This window comes from Apteryx rowi, unplaced genomic scaffold (genome assembly GCF_003343035.1).
Source record: "Apteryx rowi isolate R43461 unplaced genomic scaffold, aptRow1 scaffold_703, whole genome shotgun sequence".
NCBI classification, from domain to species: domain Eukaryota; kingdom Metazoa; phylum Chordata; class Aves; order Apterygiformes; family Apterygidae; genus Apteryx; species Apteryx rowi.
Window position 1 is genome coordinate 229,167 of NW_020450987.1, and position 18,206 is coordinate 247,372.

An 18,206-nucleotide genomic window follows, 5' to 3' on the forward strand; every position below is an offset into this window, starting at 1 on the left:
ATTTCAGATATTGACACAAATCTCATTAAGCAAAAATGCTGCTAAAATAAATACTTGAAATAGCATAAAACCCCTTGTAAGAAATGAGCACCTATAAAGCTTCTCCTAAATGTTACACAGTTAAATAAGGTAACTGAATATGAAGGGGAAGGTTACTGCTTTTAAAATTAATCAGTTAGCTATTACATTGAGTAGGCAAAATAGATTTCATGCATATCTATTCCATATTACAATGTTCTGCACTTTAGTTTAATCTCAGTTTAATTTGTAAAAAATGCCTTACCCTTTAACCAAAACGTTCTTAATCCAAAAGGGAAAAAGAACATTAAACATTCAGACGTCCAGGGCGTAGCCCATATCAATGAGACTAAATTGTGTCAGAGCTTTGGGCAGTAGCCTTTCATATGTATTATTTGCACTCTTTTTGCTCAAGTCTTTGCATAAAACATACTGAAATAGAAGCTTTATCAAAAGCAGGTAAAACGCTTTTTAAAAGATGCTGAGAGGGAAACTAAGCCTCACTTTGATTCACGCTTCTTCCAAACAGAGAAAATGAACTGTTCTGGAAATCTGAGGATCATATTTTCCAAGGGTTTTTTCAGTCTGTATTTATTAATTTTGTCTTTGCACCTGCTTCTACACTCAAACATCTCAATCTCTGTTTTCTCTATGCAATTTGTGGACACAGATGTAGGTTTCATACATAGCATGCAGATGCAAGTGCTAAATTGGAAAATGCAAATGCTGTGGATGATTGGAAAATGGAGCCTGCTCTGTATGAGGCCTTCTTGGTATTCAGGACCAGAATACAGATTTCATAGATTTAATTCCAATACAGAAAATACAGGTATGTGACTCCTAATTTTAAAATAAATAAATAAGGACTGCCTATTTGCCTAAGAGAAGAAATTTTCAGAAATCTTATTACTTAGCTCTTTTTTCATAAGAAGCAAATAAAGGCTATATTTTATTGAAAATCCATTGCATATATTGAAAGTATATTTGGTATTGCATATAAATAATTTGATTAAATCTCATTGTAAAACTGTTCATGTTAAGATAGGCTATGCATAATATGACTATCACTATTATCAAATAATAACTGGTTTTTACACAGAGTCTGAAATACTTTTGTGAGTAAAATATGACAAGAAAGAAAGAGACTCATAACTTACTCATGCATCAGTGATCGTGCCACTGTGTTTCCATGAACATGAGACTCAAAGAATAAGGTGTACAAGTATGGCAGCAGTGAGTATCTGATCCGAAGCGTTTCTCGAGATATCTTAGCAAACTCTGCTCCAAACGCTGCTGGGTCTTGTTCCTGTTCATGGAAAACTTCAATTGGTATCAAGCATTATAAATATGCACTGCAAATTCAACAAATAATCTGGGTGTGACCTAAGGAAAGACGTTTGCTGACATAATCCTACAAAGGTGAATGTTTACATAAGAAAAAATACTAATTTGCAAACTGAAAGTTTTAGTAAGAACCATGTCCACTATCACCAAACTAATATTTGTACGGATCTTTTCAACTTGAAAAATTCCACTGAGCTTCACGAAGGCCGGGCCCCGCTGCAGAGCATATTAATCACCCACAGCTGCCCTTAACATCACTACCGCGAGGGGAGCTGTGGATTCCCACCTGCACGCAGGAACAGACACCCCGTATCGAGAAATCATTTTGCCTTTGAGATGCCCGTCCTCCGGGCCCGAGAACGGGAAACACAGGAAAAAGGGAAGACTGATGTTCCGCAAAGCAAAGCCTAATTATTCTGGTCAGGAACATAAAGACCAACCTGTTTTAAAAGTAACAGTAAATTCATGGCCCCACTGAAGTCCATCGGAGCGACTCAAGGCACTGCAAGCTGTGCAGAAAATGTTTTGTCGGTATTAAGAAAGCACAGCTCGACTTCTCGTCCACAGCCAGGCACTTTGGGACATAGCTGAGCACAAAGCGCCAGCGAGGAGACGCCAAAGCCCTGCAGCCCTAGATTTAATAAATCTAACTCTGCTTGTTGGGTCATTCTGATCTACTTTTAGGACAGGTTTGGTTCTCCCCTACAACACGACACGGAGCAGGCAGCCCAGGGCAGGGCTGACCCTGGAAAGCCCTACACGTCCTTTAATTCCTCTTGCCCGAGCTTCTCCAACTCGAGACTGTGAGTCAACTATCAAGTCACACAGCTCCCTTCTACCTTCAAAAAATTTTCCCATAATACTCAGTTTTCTCATTAAAGTTGAAGAATGTATGAGGAATTCCAAGGATAATGAAACATAAAAGGAACAGAAGTAACAAAGCTTTTTATATTATCTAGTGCTTTTCAGACAAGAAAAGTATTAATTAAACCATTCAACATCCCCAGTGGATTAGGCAAAGTGGATATTTAAGATTTTATTTTAACATCAAACTTAATATTAATTAAACTCAATATTTAGTTTAAATTTCCCCCTTATTACGTTTACATCAGAATCAGTCATTGATAACTTTTCCTGCTGGTTTTGAGCTCTGAAGCATCCATGTATTATTTCAAAAATCGTACTGCATTTTTACCACTTTAATTCTAACACTGTACAAATATTGCCTAAATTCAGAAAAAAATGGTCAGACTCCTTAAGGGAGTCACCCAAAACACCTTGTTCATTTCTTTCAGTGAACACAATGTTTTAAATGGATTTAAGTGGTTCAATAACCCAAATGTATCTTCTATTACTTCTGTCATTCACTCAATACTGAATTGTAGCTCCCCTCAAGTAGACCAATTGCTCTTTACCTGCTTAGTTATGCTTATTAAATTGTGCATATGTGATTAATATCCACTCACCCAGTCAGGTCCTATTTGCATGCCCAAAGGGCCAAGTGAACCTACATAGATAAGGCATCTCTAATTCTAGTGAACACAGGTAAGTACAAAATATTTATCAATGACAGCAGCTAACACCCCACAGACTTTTCTTCTCCAAGAGAAAAATACCAGCATATCTCAGGTATTATTGCAGACTATGGGGTAAATTCTGACCCTCTTAATGCCAACGCTATAGCTTCTTATTCATACATTTGCCCAGTTTCTGAATTTGCATCCTACTTTCATGCAGAGAAAAAGGTCTTTTGGGGGACTGTAAATGTTGCAACATCTCTGATAACCCGACTTCAAAGAAAAGTGAAAGTTAGCTAATAAACTGAGCATTGCACAGATGAGTTTACAAAAGAAAAAAAGGGAGTTATTGAACCAGCAGAACCATTTCTGCATGATTGCAGACAAACACAGTGTTCTCACGAAGGCTGCAAGACCTTCAAACTGTTCATTGTTAGAAACAATGGGACATTTCTTTCTGTCTGAGATGAGTCTTGAAGTGACTTCACGGTATGTTGAAGTCAAGGCATGGATTTGAATGCAGACTGCATTTTTTTGATCCATCTCCTGGGTTCAGTGCCTTTTTTCAGTTTTCACTTCTCCTTGGCTGACAAGGCTGGTGCTATTGCCAGCTGTCCTTGGCATTCTCGCAGGTTTGTCTCAGGTTTCTAACTGGGATGTTTGTCTGAAACCTGCTTTTAAATAGCAAAGATGGCGTATAATGCCATCTCTCCCCTTTCTTGAAATACATAATAAAGTTACAGAAGTACTTAAACAAAAATTGAAGTTACCAAGTGAATAAGAAGATGTGATGATTCTTGTCAACAGCCTGGGCAGACCATTTTCTGTCATTCAAAATACGCAGCACATATTTCTACATGGTTTTCAGATGTTAGAGACTATATATTTTTCAGAGTTTCTATTCAATCTTTACATTATGGATGGTGAAAGTTACTATGTAAACACCTTACTATGTAATTCCTGCTGCCACTGCCCCCCATAAAGCACTCCTTTTCACCGCTCGAGCTTACCTGAGAAAGGCAGGCTGATTTCTGAGTGTAACACAAATCACCATCATCAGTTCTGTAATCATAGGCTACAGCTTTGTGTAACTTTATTTACTTACACTGTTTTTCTCTGCATTGTGGTTTCTGGAAAATGGATAGAAAGAGCCAAGTTGCATCCAGCGCAAGCAGAGTTCATAGGTAGTGTTATAGTTAAACCCACAGATATCAGCACCAATCTGAAGAAAAAATATCATTGGATAAGTGTTTGTGGTTGTGACTAAGACCCAAATGTGAGAAACTGCAGAGTCTTATTAATAAAATCACTTTAGGAAAGAGATACTTATTTCTGACAACTTTATAAGAATGCTCTATAATATAATGATATGAATTTTGCAGGGACTGATGTTTTACTGACTTCTAGAGCATTAGAATCACTGTGAAAGATCTGATTGTATTTCAGCAGTTTTACTGTTTCTCTAGTCCAGATTGCAAAACTAGAAATATAGAGAGGGATCTCAGTGATAAAATATATATTACAAAGACATCTGCTTTGGGTAGCAAGCACTTATTTAATTTGAATCTAACACTGCTATTTTGTTTCTGTTTAGCTAGTCACAATTGATGGCATTTAGCTTTTTTTAATCTGCAGCTCCTTATGCTATGGAGGGCCATGACTGCTGGCCATCTCAAGCAGCATATTTCAGAAAACATTCGAGTTAATTTGAAGCAATACTGTATATTGGTCAGCAATTGCCTGAAAGACTTCAGACTTACATAGGGAATCCCAAAGAGGTTAAATTCCAGAATTCCAATGATTGACAGGTGCATGTCTTTCCACTGTGAAAAGTTGTCACCAAGCCAGTGACCCCCATGTTTCCCACTTCCAACGAACGTAGACCGACTTAAGACAAATGCTCGCTTTCCAGTTGCTTTCTGCGTAGCACTGGGGGAAAAAAAAATGAAAAAAGCAACAAGATCATTAAAGAGAGGACCAGTAACCAAAAATGGCCACATCATAAACCTGAGACTTCAGACACAATTTTACTTGAGGTGATGTTATATTTGAAACAATCACTGTTGTGGTCCACAGCCACCCTGAGTCATGTGAAAACATAGAACAAAACTGCAAATAATGGAAAGTCTTACTCACCATAGTAAAAACCTAAAATTTGTCTGATCCATGAAAACAGTATGTTTCAGGTATTTTGGGCTTCCTAAAAACTAATTTGCACTTAATTTATTCCTTTCTGTATTAGCATGTTTAATTTAGTGTTCTATTGTTTCCTAAAAACAAGTACAACATATAATTTTTGTCAGTACAGGATATCTTTAGAGATATGTATTGCCAAATAAAGTTTTAATATCCCGGAATTAAAAGTTAAAAAAGTAAATAACAGGTTTCAAATCAATTCAGAATGCAAAAAATTTAATTATTCAAAATGTCACACCATCCTTTTAGTATTTCTTCTGATTTCCTGTCATTTTTTGATATATGAAGTTTCTTTACAGACTTAGTGGTGTAATGAATTTTTCCTTGCATTTTGAAAATAATGCTACACCACTAGTAAATTGAAGAAACGGAATATGTCTTATTGACAAATCTATTACAAAGTTCCTCAACATAGGATAATCTCCATACAAGATTACATATTACAGTGTTCTATTTAAGTATACAAGATTCAACTGAAACTTTGCCTGTGAGGAGTTGAATACAAATCAGAAAACATCAGGAACTCAAATTCAACTCTGCTTCAGTAGGATCTGGGCAACCAAACTCCTTAGGTTCTCTGGGAAGTCCTAGCCTGAAATATTAATCACATTTTTCACCACCCACCTCCTGTCTCTCTCCCTTAACAAGATGTGTTCAAGAGCTCATTCATCCATATTCACAATAATCAATATTTAGTGTTAGCTCTGTAATGGCACAAAGCCTTTGAAACACTTCAACACTTGTTTCCAAAGCAAAGAAACCCACCAGTGTTCATATGAGCTGATACACGTTAAGCTTATGGGCCACATAGGCCAGAGGTTTGATTCCCGAAATACGCAGGGGCCTGTTTGGTTGTGTATTGTAGGAGCACCACCTGGCCCCGTACTGCATGAGGGTCCCTGCTCCTTCTAGAAATGGCATTTGGGAGCACTGTAGGGACAGGAATCTCTGTTCTCTGAACCTTTTCCTCGGTGTCCTGCGGGACTCCTCTCCTCTGGCTGGGCAGCACAAGTATTTGGCTCCATTTGCAAATGCAGGTGCTTGTTGAGGGCAATATTGGAAAACTATGATCCAGAGCTGCCTAAGCAATTTGTAACAAATAATTTACTGAATAAATTTTAGTCTATTGTGCATCATTGCTGAACAGGTCCGAATGTTCTCAAACCTATTTGTTGATTGAAATTATTCACAGAATATTACATGTGAATAGTTCTTGGCCTTAAGCTTTGCACAAGCTGATTGTTGGTAGTTTACTGTATCCAAATCCTTGCCATCTGACTGCATACATGGGTCAGATGACACATTTTCTATTCTCTGGATGCATTAGCATAATTCTTAGAATTGCTTTTTATGCGATTACGAACTTGCCATTCGTTTTCAGCCAATATCCTGCAATTGATGCTGGTTCACTAAATATTCCTGCCAGTAATTTCATTTACTGTATTATTTGTGAAGAGCAAATGCAGAAAGGGTATACAAACAGCCTTGAAAAGAAATGTCTTTGAGCAAACCAAATGAATATGTATGAAAAAATCTCCACAGAAATTTCCCTGCTCTGCTGCAAATCCTGCCTCTGCTTATACTTTTAGGTGCATTCTGCAGCCTTCCAGGACTCTGTCAGTCTGGCTGACCAAAACATGAGTTTCTCTTGTGGGCAGCTCTGCAAGTCACTGCCCCAGGAGCGGGTAAGAAAGATCCACTGACCTGGGGGAGGCTGAAGAACCTGAAAAGAGCCAGACAACCATAAATAGGTAGCCTGAGGACCAGTCCCGTTCCCCAAGGGGAATCATCACCTTGCCCGCAAAAAGGTGAACTTGAGGTTTTTCACACTGGCGCTGTGAGGTTGGAAAACGCACCTTTGGCTCCTGGCTTAGGCCCTAGCCAGGCTGGTGGCCAGAGAGTTTGCGGGTCAGAGACCTTTCGGCTCCTTCTCTTGAAAGCCAGGCTGCTCTCCAGCCAGACGTACAAGAGCTGGCAAACTGCCGCTGGTCTGTACCCAACATTTCCCTTCCCCCCGCCTCGGCATATAAAATGCAAGAGTATCAACACCTTAAATAGGCACGCTTGGCCATGTCCTCTGGATGCTAGCACACTGCAGCTAGTGAAAAGGAGTGTTAAATACTAGAATTAGCTGGCACAAGAACCCCTGCTTTGGCGCTTACATTGAGCTATTAAGCATATCCATGTTTAGCTCAGTCTCTGCTGGAAAAGGTGTGATTTACCCATTTGATTTAATCGAATAGCTAGCTTTTCACTGTCACTCTAGCTTCACAGCAACAGAGCCTGTTCGAGCAGGCTAGTTTTGCAGGCTTCCCAGCTGCAAAATGACAGTTTTCCAGTAGCAGGCAGCAAGTGCACTCAGCCCCTCTTGGACCAACAGGGCCCCAGACCAAAACGCAAAACTCTGGCTGCCAGCAACCTGAGGCAGCTCCAGAGCATCCGGGGGGAGCTGTGCCATTCTGATCCTTCACCGCGAATAATATAGACTCCTCACCTTGGACCACAGTAACTAAGTCATGGAAAAATTCCCGTGACGCCACGCGAGCCCTGGTTGTGTCACAGCTGCACATGAGCAGCCCCAACTAAAGGCACTGAACACCTTGCTGTAGTTCTACAAAAGCCACAGTGGAAGAATTAGGCCCTACAAGTGGACCTTGATTTTAGCATAAAATTGAGAAAGAATCTGTATATTTCCCATATAATGTCAGCTGCTTTTAAATGTATTTCAATAACCTGAAATCTGCTTAGAAATACTTAGAAATCTTACTGGAAAGTTGGTGCAGTCTGTGACCAGCCAAAGAGAGAGTGCGTATTATAGTGTTCTCCCAGGTACGTCTTGGAGTCAGGACACAAGGTTTTTTGAGCCAGAGCACGATCAGAAATGCCTGAGAATGATATGAAACATTGCAAAATTATATACATCACAGTTCAAATCTCTTCATTTATCTACTCGTCAAGGAGGGAAAATGTCAAAGGATTTGTAAAGAGGAAAAGCTGAAGAACCACAGCATCTACACTGATTAGATGCTAATACGTAGCAATGAATGCCCTCTCGCAGACAGGCACGTATTTCCTCAGGAGGGTGAGAGAACTGAGTAAATAATACTAAAGAATTTCAAGTTTTTTGTCCAGTAAACCAGAACATCTGTACAGGTATCCTATAGTCAAAAAGTAATAGCCAGAAAGAAAACTACTGAATTATCGAATTAAGAATATTCCTACATATTCTTTTCCCTAGTGACAAATTTTACTTAACAGCTAAGTCATTTCAAGGGGAAAAAAACAGCAGAAATTCAGGTGCACAAGGAACTTGCATAGTTGTGTACAGTCATGAGCCCTCGGTTTGCATATCACTCAGCTGCAGATGTAATTAGGCAGCATGACTCAGGAGAGCTCCACTAGCCCACCAGAATTCATACCACAGCTCCCGGCTTGCCCTCTCTTCCCCGAGGCAGCTCAGCCTTAAACGGCAGCAGGACTAATGGCTTGGCCCTGAGCAGCATTGCTAGCGGTGGGCAGCAAGCGTCGGCAGTGTGCGGGGGCGGAAAAGTGTCGGATGCAGCGGTCCATAGCGTGTCATCTGCTACAGCCCCATATGCCGCACAGAAGGGAGCAAGGACAGATGTAATGGGTATATTCACCTGTGGATGGGTCAGCCAATAACCCCTCCATCTGCGCTTCACAGGTGGTGGGAACAGTGACAGCCTCTCGCCTTCAGCAAAGGTCGGGGTAGCCCTGATGCCTCTTGCACAGCACGGATTTAGCTGGGCCAAGGGGAAGCAATAAGAGCCACAAATTGGCTGCACAGAGGCTGTCTTGTCTTTGATCCTGCATTAAGGACATGCTGACAAAACCCATTTGGTGCAGCAAATGTGATTGTCTTCCTCTGCATGTAACCTCCATGAAAATGCCACATGAAATTCAGCAGGAATTGGCCAAGTCAGACGTTCAGTTTACACAATGTATTTATTTTTAGAGATGGAGTTGAAAAGATTATAAAATCCTCTCAAAAAAGAAAGAAGGTAGACTCTCGAATATTTTTCTTTTGAATGCTTAATTAGGTGCACGCTCTATTGAAAATATTTCTCTGTGAGCAAGCAATCTCAATTCCTAATTGCACTGTACTCTGTTTGCAGTTCATTACTACAAAGTGTATTTCTCGGTACCCGAAACCCCATTAGCATGTCTGCCACCAAAGCTGGAATCCTCGTGTTTGGATCTTTAGACACAAAGACTCCAGTGTGGCTGATCTGCATCTGAAATAACTTAATTTATAGGCAATTTCCAAGTAACTTTGACTGACATACCAGTGGTTATGGCTTTGAGAAAGACACTAAGCTTCTGGGGAAAGTTAAATTTAATGCCCCAGTGACACTTAATTATTAGCTCAATAAAATTAAAGTGGAATATAAAAGAAAATGCTGCCAAGTATGAATCATATTTTCATGCTTATTCTGAATACTGTTTATTCTGCCTCAGCAGTACTGATTATTTCACAATTGCACATTAAATTGTTTTATAGAAAATTGATTTGAAGGACATTTGCTTTTAGAAGTTCAAACCACAGGTACAAGTAATTGGGGTTATGATTTAGGTAAGGAGGCTGAAGGCTACATTGCCAAAAAGCCTAAGCACTGAAAGTGCGACTTGTGCAGACTCGGGCACTTTGATAACAGTGAGCTCCCCCAAATCCTGCCGATCCCAGGCAACTCCCAGCACCTTGTCGGACAGAACAGCTTAGTTCCTACCTCACACCTGTGCTGGCCAGGGGCCTCAGACAGCCCAGGGCATGTGGAATATAATAAAAAGCCCTTGAGCACACAATAGAAACTGATCTCTCACCCATTGGAAGAAATGCATTAGACTCCTGTCCGCAGAAGGGGGACCAGCCCTGTGGGTCACAAGCAGAAGTAGGTGCATCTTTTCTAAAGAAGGGGCAAGTCAAAGGGAGAAACTAGAGTCAAAACACACCTCGCTCTTCAACGTCCCTCATTGTCCTTGTACATCATGCAGATATCTAGGTCCCTAAGTCCGATTTCTCTAATGGTGGTTCAGCGTTAGGTGTCACAGTGCTCAGCTTCACAACTCTGAAGTCTCTTTATGGGTCCAGCCCTCACTCCTTCATTTGAGAGGGTGAAGGGATCTCTTTGGTCATTGTCCCCAAAGGCTACAGCTGTTTTTGCAGCTCTGAATGCTAACAAAAATGGAGGCCAGCTTAAGGAAAAGCTGGAAATGTCTCATCAGTGCCTGGACTTTGGTCAATGACAATTTAATCAAGACCCACAGGACCAGTACAGAGCAGTTACAATCAACAATTGTCTCACAAAGAGACCAAACACCAAAATCATAATTAAAAACTGTTTCTGGTTTCAATAATTTACAATCCTTTTATAATATCATGTCATGTTAAGTTTCTCTTCTATACAGAGTGAAGAGAAATGAAGATTTGATAAATAAAATGAAGAATTCACATGACAGTGCAACAGCCTGAAGGGAAAAAGAGGACATTTCCAATGCTTCACTGTCAATAACTCATCTATGTATCAACTTCCTGCTGCATATTAGTCTTGCTAGAGCAGCAGGGTTTTCCTGGGGAAATGTCAGCTGAATTTATTGCCAGGAGCACTGGCAGTAACTGTAAGTATTCAGAGCTTCCTGGGAGGGAATAGGTATGCCATTAACTCGGCTACTGGAAGAGGTATTCCCATCTGCCCATCCCAATCAGTCTCCTAAAGTCTTGAAACCTTTTAAACACGTTTTTAGCCTACAATTTACTTTTAATATATAAATTACTTTCTTAGGAGGCTAAAAAGATATAGAATTAGAGTTTTATCAGGAAGGTGCAACCTTCCTTTTCATGGGATGGAGAAAAGACAGACACTGCCCAGCCCTGGAACTGGCAGTCCATAAATCTGCATCTGATTTATAGTATAGCTGTCTTGGCCTTTCTTCAGAAATATGGAGAGATGTCACATTCACAGACACCATGGGCATATGAGATGGCTTGTCCCAAAGCCCATTGCCAGCTGCAGTTTTACTCTGGTGCAGACCTGTGGCTCAGAGAATGGCAGGGAAGACCATTTCTCAAACCCTGTTACAAGGCCGCCTCACTGACAGAAGAAAGTTTCTTATGCTTGATGCTCCACCAAAGCTGAGACAATCAAGCCCTGAATGAATACGTAACTGAACACCTAGGAAAGGAAAGACGGAAAATGAGAGCTTTTTTATAGGAAATAACCCATCCAGCTTTAAGAAAAAGATTTTCAAGTTAACTATACTTACTAGGAATGTAAGGAGGGTTATTGACATCATTAACAGCACATCCAGGATACTGGCCTCTATCAAAATTGGATGGTTCATTCATATCCTTTAATAAAGAATTAGAAATATGTCAAAAGCTGAATTTTCTTTTTTGAAAAGAGGGGAAGGCAAATTTACTTAAACATACAATCCAGATCCCATCGTAGTCAAGGACATCCTTTAACTCCAGACACATCTGGGTCCACCAGTCAACTGTCCTGGGGTTAGTGTAGTCAGGAAACACAGAATGTCCATCGGGCCAGGCCTAGAGTTCATGAGTATAAACATCCAGTTATCTTCTCATTTCTGTTACACAATGTATTCAGCACTTTGAAACGACATTGATCCAAATTCATAAGTGAATTTAATAAACCAACCTTTCCGACAGCGGGAGTTACACCATCAGAATTATTCACCCAGACTCCCATTTCTTCTCCGAGATCATAAGGCCTGTAAGTACCTGGTTCTTCGTCCTTACTTATGAAAGGATCCTGAAAACAGTGATCACATTTCCATTATCAAAATATCAAGGGTAACAGCTATTTTTCTATTTGTGTATTCTAGAACAATTTGGATGATGTTCTTAATGTAGATTGCAATAGTACTGGAAAAAATGGTATTAAAATTTAATGAGAGTTGATTGTACACAAAAATGTAGGAAAAGTCATTAAAAATACATTGTGAGTATTTCTTGGAAAAGGCAAAAATTAAGTGAAATTATTAAAAAGCCTCATGTTTATTTTTATGAGATTTTCTACATTCAACTGATTTTAAAGAAGCACTAGATTTTATTTTCCTCCCTTCTGAAGTCACTACTTGGCAAAGGGACTTCTCAGGCCTGTGCATTCCCACACTTCCCCGGGTCTGAATTTCTTTTGAGATAAGCTTCATTTCAACTTCCTCAGTGTGACCAGCTCAATTTTGGGATACTGAAAAAATCTCAAAGAGCTTGAAGATGGGACATATCGACTCAAAGGGATCTTTTTAGCCCCCTCACTTCATATCCAATATTGAACAAGGCTGTTTTACACCTGCCTGGTGCAGAGTAACCAAACTCAGGTGTGCTCCCTGTGCCCCAACGCTGTTTCCCCGCACCCTGTCCCTCGCCCTCCCCTGTCCTCTGGGCCCTGCCCTGCACACGCAGCCGGCCCTCTCCTCGCCCCTTGCCCGTGCGCACCACACATTTACGCTCCACCATCACTGTTCATGGACAGCAACCACCTCCCATTGCTCCTTCCAGCTTCCCGGGATTGCAACCACCATCCGCCCAGGATGATCATGGGCTCGCTCAAAGGGAGCCTATGGGGCTCTCGGGAAAGGTGGTGGCCCACTATGCCATAAGCAACGAACAGGAATACGTTGAGGTGCCAGTGAAAGAAGAGATAATATTCAACTGTGCTTAGCATCCAGCTGAGAATAAAAGCGCTCTCTGCAATATGTCCCTAATTGGGAGCAGCTTCGTGTTATTCAGAACAATGGAAGATTGTAGCCATTTTAGATGAAGGGAATTCTTTACTTTTCTTTTATAAAATGTTATTCCCTCGGATTCTGCTTAAGGCGGAAAAACTTTCAGTTATGAAGCATAGGAGAGAAAAATACCACTGAAACAATCCTTTCATTCACTTATAGCTTGTATAATAATTTAAGTTAATTTTAATTAAGAGGTAATATAAGTTTAATTACTAAACTTCTTAAGGACAAAAAATAAATGACCCAAAAGGCAAATTTTTTTTGAGGGCTTGCTTTAAAGCCCATTTTAATACCTAAATTAATTACCCGATTTACTTATAAACCCTCTGAAAACATCTGACAGCTACAGCTCTGGCAAGGAAAGTGTATTACTCCATGCATAAAAAAAAGTCCCTGCTAAATCCCTACCTTAAATGCAAAGTCAGTTAAACTATAACCATGTAGCTGCAATGTCACCTCTGTAATTAAGGAGTAGAAGTGTCCATTACCTGTTTAACTTGTTGAATAGTTCAACTCTGAAAAAGAGAAAACTGTCCATCTGCAATAATTATCTTATAATTGTGGAAAAGATGGTTCTCAAGGGACACGAAGGCTGGAAGAAGTCAGCTTAATTAGCTACTCCTAATCTAAACTTCTGGTTTCCTTCAGCTGAAAGGTTATTCCGGTGCATAAATCTAACGTATTATGCAGGTTTAGCATCATTCTAAAGAGAACAAAACACTTCCAGCCCTAGTTTTGCATCCCCCACGTTGTTTGTGGGGGAAAGAAGTCCATGTCTGTTAACTCTTTCCTCAATCACCTTTTTAGCAGCTGTTGGAGAGGAAATGCTGAGCATCTTACCTTCAGCTGACTGCCCTGAAAGTGGGGGCACCCAGTTCATCTCCAAATCAGCCCACTTCCACCTATGGTCCCAAACACAGTTTTTGATGCACATTCATAAAGATCCATCTCTGGAAGTTTTAACTTCTACAACTCACAGAGCTGGACTGCAAAATGTTAAAGTTATCAAGCATTATTTTGAATCATGAGCATGTTGCTACTGAGTTTTTTTTAAGTAATTTGTCACTCATTTCATTCCTAGCTGTTTCTATTTCTACTGTGATTTAATGGAAGGTATACAAGGTCTTTCATTAAAGCTCCTTTTCAGTAATGTTTATCATTTTACATTGTACTCATTGTTAGTTTTAGAACTTCTTTCTTTGTTTCTAAACAATATGTTTGTTCTGACTCAGAGTAAGTCACAGCTGAAGCCTGAACACTATTTAGCACAATGATGATGATTGAGTGCTGATATCATCAGATGAAATTTCCCTTAAATGGAGGTGGTCTCTGAAAGAGATAAGGGAAGAGGAGTGCTGAGGGACAACATTTGGGAACTGTGGCAATAGGGCTGTAGGCACAGAGGTGTCTCTGCATCTGATGCAGATGCAGGGACTAGACTTGCCCTTGATGGTGGGGCACCAGCAGCCCTAGCAGTGGTGCCACAGCCGAGGGCAGGATCCCAGCTTGGGGCAGATCACCATCTGCTAGTGTCAATACTGCTGGTTTGCAGGATCCGCATTTTACTTGTGACCATAGTGGTCTGCGATGCTGCGGCACATCACACAGAGGACTGAATCCATCTTCGTCGAATCTGCTTACAAGAGGATTTACATGATGCCAAGTGACTGAAATCAGAGCACATTTCCTGAAATCATCATGAGGGAGGCACTTGGGGAGTGCATTCATTATTATCACTACCCAAAAAGAATCTAAAGGGAAAATTGTTCTTTTGGTATCAAACTGGATTATGCTTGCCTTGCAGTTAGCATGACTTTGCTCTCACTTCGGAATGAAACTCTTCCTACTGTTCCAGCTCCTGACTCAATTTATGGGAATAATTTGCATAATTAAAGAATGCTAACAATCAAAATCTGACAGAAATATCAGTAACTGCCATAAAGCAAAGATGGAAAACTTCACTGCCTATCCTTCCCATTTGCTTGTCAAAAACAAAGGACAAACTGGATGAGCTTTTGTTCTGTTTTACAAACTTATCAAAAGGGCTAGAGCTGAATGTGGTCCTTAGTTACAGGTTAGTAGAAGGGGGAAAGAAGAGGTTCCTATCAGCTTACATGAATTAAGAATTATTAATTGTTATATTCCTTGTATTTGCCTAACTATTGGATTCAGATTTATATAGCAGCAGTTCTTTGCACTGCTATAGCATGCTCCATCTGAGAGTGCTTTAAAAATGTTGTTGGAGTTAAACTCACAATACATCTCAAATGAGCTCATGCAATAGTATTTCACTGTTCTCTTGTCCCACCTTTTCGCTAAGAAAATTGAGACTTGGAGAGGGATTATGTCATGGTCTCTCCTCTTAGCTTAGGAACACAGATTTTTTGTTGCTGTTGTTAGAAACTAATTACCCATGACGTTGGTTAGAAAGAAGAAAAACATTGCAAATATGTGTCTCAGAGTCTTGGCCCTGACAGCACACGATATTGCGAAGGATAAAAACTCAAATGTCCTGAGTTAGCGATGCTGTCTCCAAAAGGACTGCTGCCTTTCTTCCAGGGTCTAACTTATGAATGTCTTACAAAAGGTAAGAAGTTAACATACTTCACCTGCTTCACTGCTTGCATGTAACTTCTTACCTGGCAGCAATTGCAAAACAATTGGCAGTACCCAAACTGTGATGGAAAAGAGGTGACTATCATGTATTTACTGATCAACAAGCATGTACACAGGAAGAGTTACAGTGAACTCACAGTATTTTGTTCTTATATTCATGACTTTCAAACCTTTTTTTAAGGAATAAGTATGCAGGTGATTTTTAACATTACAGCTCTCCAACAGATTAGATCATTTTTGAGAGGTATTCAGTATACAGGGAGCCCAAACTGCATAATACTTGGAATAAACACTCAGTCCTGACTGTGCATGTGGTCATCTATAGCTTGGTTAGCTGTTTACAATGATGTATAGTCATAGTATTGGACTATTTTTTGTTTTGAAGTTGCTCTCCATCAGCATGACCTAGTAATCTGTCACTGCTCAAACATCATGCCTTGGAGCTCCACTGGTGGAAGCTGTTTCCACTGCTCACCCTGGAACTATTCATGATTTGCAGCTGCAAGAGCAGTGGGTCTTTCACAGGAACGTACCTTACGGGACGAATTGCTGGCAAACACTGTTCACTATACAGGCTGCTATTTCCTTTAGTGATATGTAATTGATTTCTTGAGCTATGTGGTTTCATTTGAAATTCCTAGCAGAGAATGCAGTTATAGTGCAACAAGGTGAAGACTAGGCTATTAATAAATACAGAGCAGGTATTTTTAATTAAACTACAAAAAAGAAAAAAAAACAGCAGTCCTACATAACTGAGGAAAAGCAAACCTAATGGCAATATTTAAAAAAGAGAAAATACTGATATGGGTATCCACAGTCTTGACTAATCCAACCTTAGCAATAGGCAAAACTTTGCAACAAATTTTAGAGGGAAAAATAAGGACAGGGAAGCAATTCTAATTCCATCTATTTGACCTGATCATGTGATTTTTAGATAAGGATCTGCCACAGCTATCGGTTATCTTGACTTCAGTAAACATTTGATACAATGCCACAAGTGAAAGTGGAACCGTCCCACAATTTAGGACTATACTATTCAGTCTCTCTTTCTACAAGCCTTCAAAGACACTCCCACTGACAAGATGAGGAACACAGCCCTTATTTTAAAAGGACTGAATTGCTTAGGGCCTAAACTTTAGGGGCCTACCCAGTTCTCAGCTTAGCTGGATTAATTGATCACATTATGAGTGTGAGCCACCAATATCATGCAGGTAAATGTGACCCAGGGTTTTGTCATACAGGACATTTTTAGTAGAATGAAGAAAATATTACTGCCATTCTCCAAAACACTGGGGTGACATTGTCTAGAGTGCTGTGAAATCAAGTTATCTATATACAGACAAATGAATTCAAATTAGGGCACATGTGGGGAACAGTTCTCAATACAATGAGAACTGAAGATCTTATCTGATAAAAAGAGAATAAAATACTTCAGTTTGTTTAGCTTAGCAAAATAAAGGCTGAGTGAGAATATGTTTATTCAAATATCAAGAAAGAAAACAGCAGGGCGAGAGATTGGCAATTTCAGTTAAATGAGAATAGTAGCACCCAAATAAAAGGTGTAAGCTGACCATTCAGGCTGGAAAATAGAAGACTGGAATTATAGTAAAAAGGCCTGAAAGGGACTGCAAGAGGTCATCTCCTCCTCCTTCCCCTGGCAGGTCAGCTCAGCCTGAATGGTCCATGATGCATGTGTCTGACCTGCTTGCAAAACCCTCTCAAATAGAGATCCCCAGCCTCCCCAGGCAGTCTGCTCCATGCTTCGCTACCTTTGCAGAGAGACAGCTTTATCCTAATGTCTACCTTGAATCTTTTTTGCTGCAATTTAAAGCACTTTACTTCTTATCCTGTCCCTAGTGGTTATGGAGAACAAATTATGCCTCTCTTCTCTGTAGCAACATTTCACATCTGTGTACATTGTTCCAGGTCTCAGTATTTTTGAATGTTCCCACCTAAGAAATGGAAGGTCATGCTATTGCCACAGTTTTAGCAGAGGAGCACCGTCCTTCTAGTACTGTGCTGCTGTTGAGCTGCATAGAGCAATTTCTTATGCATCTATCAAGGACTTTTATTTAATTTACTGGCTTCTAATTTCCTTGCCAACAATTACATTCACTGTAGTTACTGTGACAAAAACTAATTTCAGTGCAAGGATATGTATGGGGACTTGCTGGGAGAGAAACAGTAATCTTTGTTGGAAAAATTGGCAAGGGAAGAAGGAAAGCTCCTATTTTCACTTCTGCCAAAATTAATTGATTTGGTCAGAGATCAATTTGGTTACAGGTTCAACATACATTTTTCATAAATTTTCATGCAAATTTATTTTACAGTAATATAGATGAAAAGTAAGTATAAGGCAAAATGAATTACAGTTACTAGCTCTCCAGAGTGATTAAGAGTAATTTTTTTCACTGTTCAGCTATTTCTGTGTGCATATTAAACTCATTTGTTTATTTTCATAAGAAGAACTGCATTAAAGCAATTCTATCTCAACTCAGCTTGGAACAGAGGCAAAATTTTTCATAGTTTTTACTGAACTGAGTGAAAAAAAGTAAAAGAAAATTAATGTTATGGTATAGAGGGGGTACTGGTGCACAAGTAACTGATAAATGCAATACATTTAAATGAGAAGCTTGTGAGATGTTGTTTTTCATCTTCTAGACAAATGACAAAACTGGAAAATCCATTACAATAGCATGCATGTTTTAGCACCTAGATACTGCTATGAACACTATGATGTAAACA

General features: G+C 39.8%; 1 protein-coding gene across 1 annotated transcript in view; it reads right to left on the reverse strand.

Annotated features, from left to right (window-relative positions):
- Window positions 1-1,171: 1,171 nt before the first annotated feature.
- LOC112976175 (sucrase-isomaltase, intestinal-like) overlaps window positions 1,172-18,206 on the reverse strand; it is a 47,768-nt gene continuing 30,733 nt past the window's right edge. Inside the window, exons 10-16 of the mRNA XM_026087130.1 lie at window positions 11,753-11,866; window positions 11,524-11,640; window positions 11,358-11,442; window positions 7,843-7,960; window positions 4,640-4,808; window positions 3,985-4,101; window positions 1,172-1,324 (exon numbers count right to left, since the gene is read on the reverse strand). Of these exons, the coding sequence (XP_025942915.1) occupies window positions 1,172-1,324; window positions 3,985-4,101; window positions 4,640-4,808; window positions 7,843-7,960; window positions 11,358-11,442; window positions 11,524-11,640; window positions 11,753-11,866 (873 nt within the window). The remainder of the gene's footprint in view (window positions 1,325-3,984; window positions 4,102-4,639; window positions 4,809-7,842; window positions 7,961-11,357; window positions 11,443-11,523; window positions 11,641-11,752; window positions 11,867-18,206) is intronic.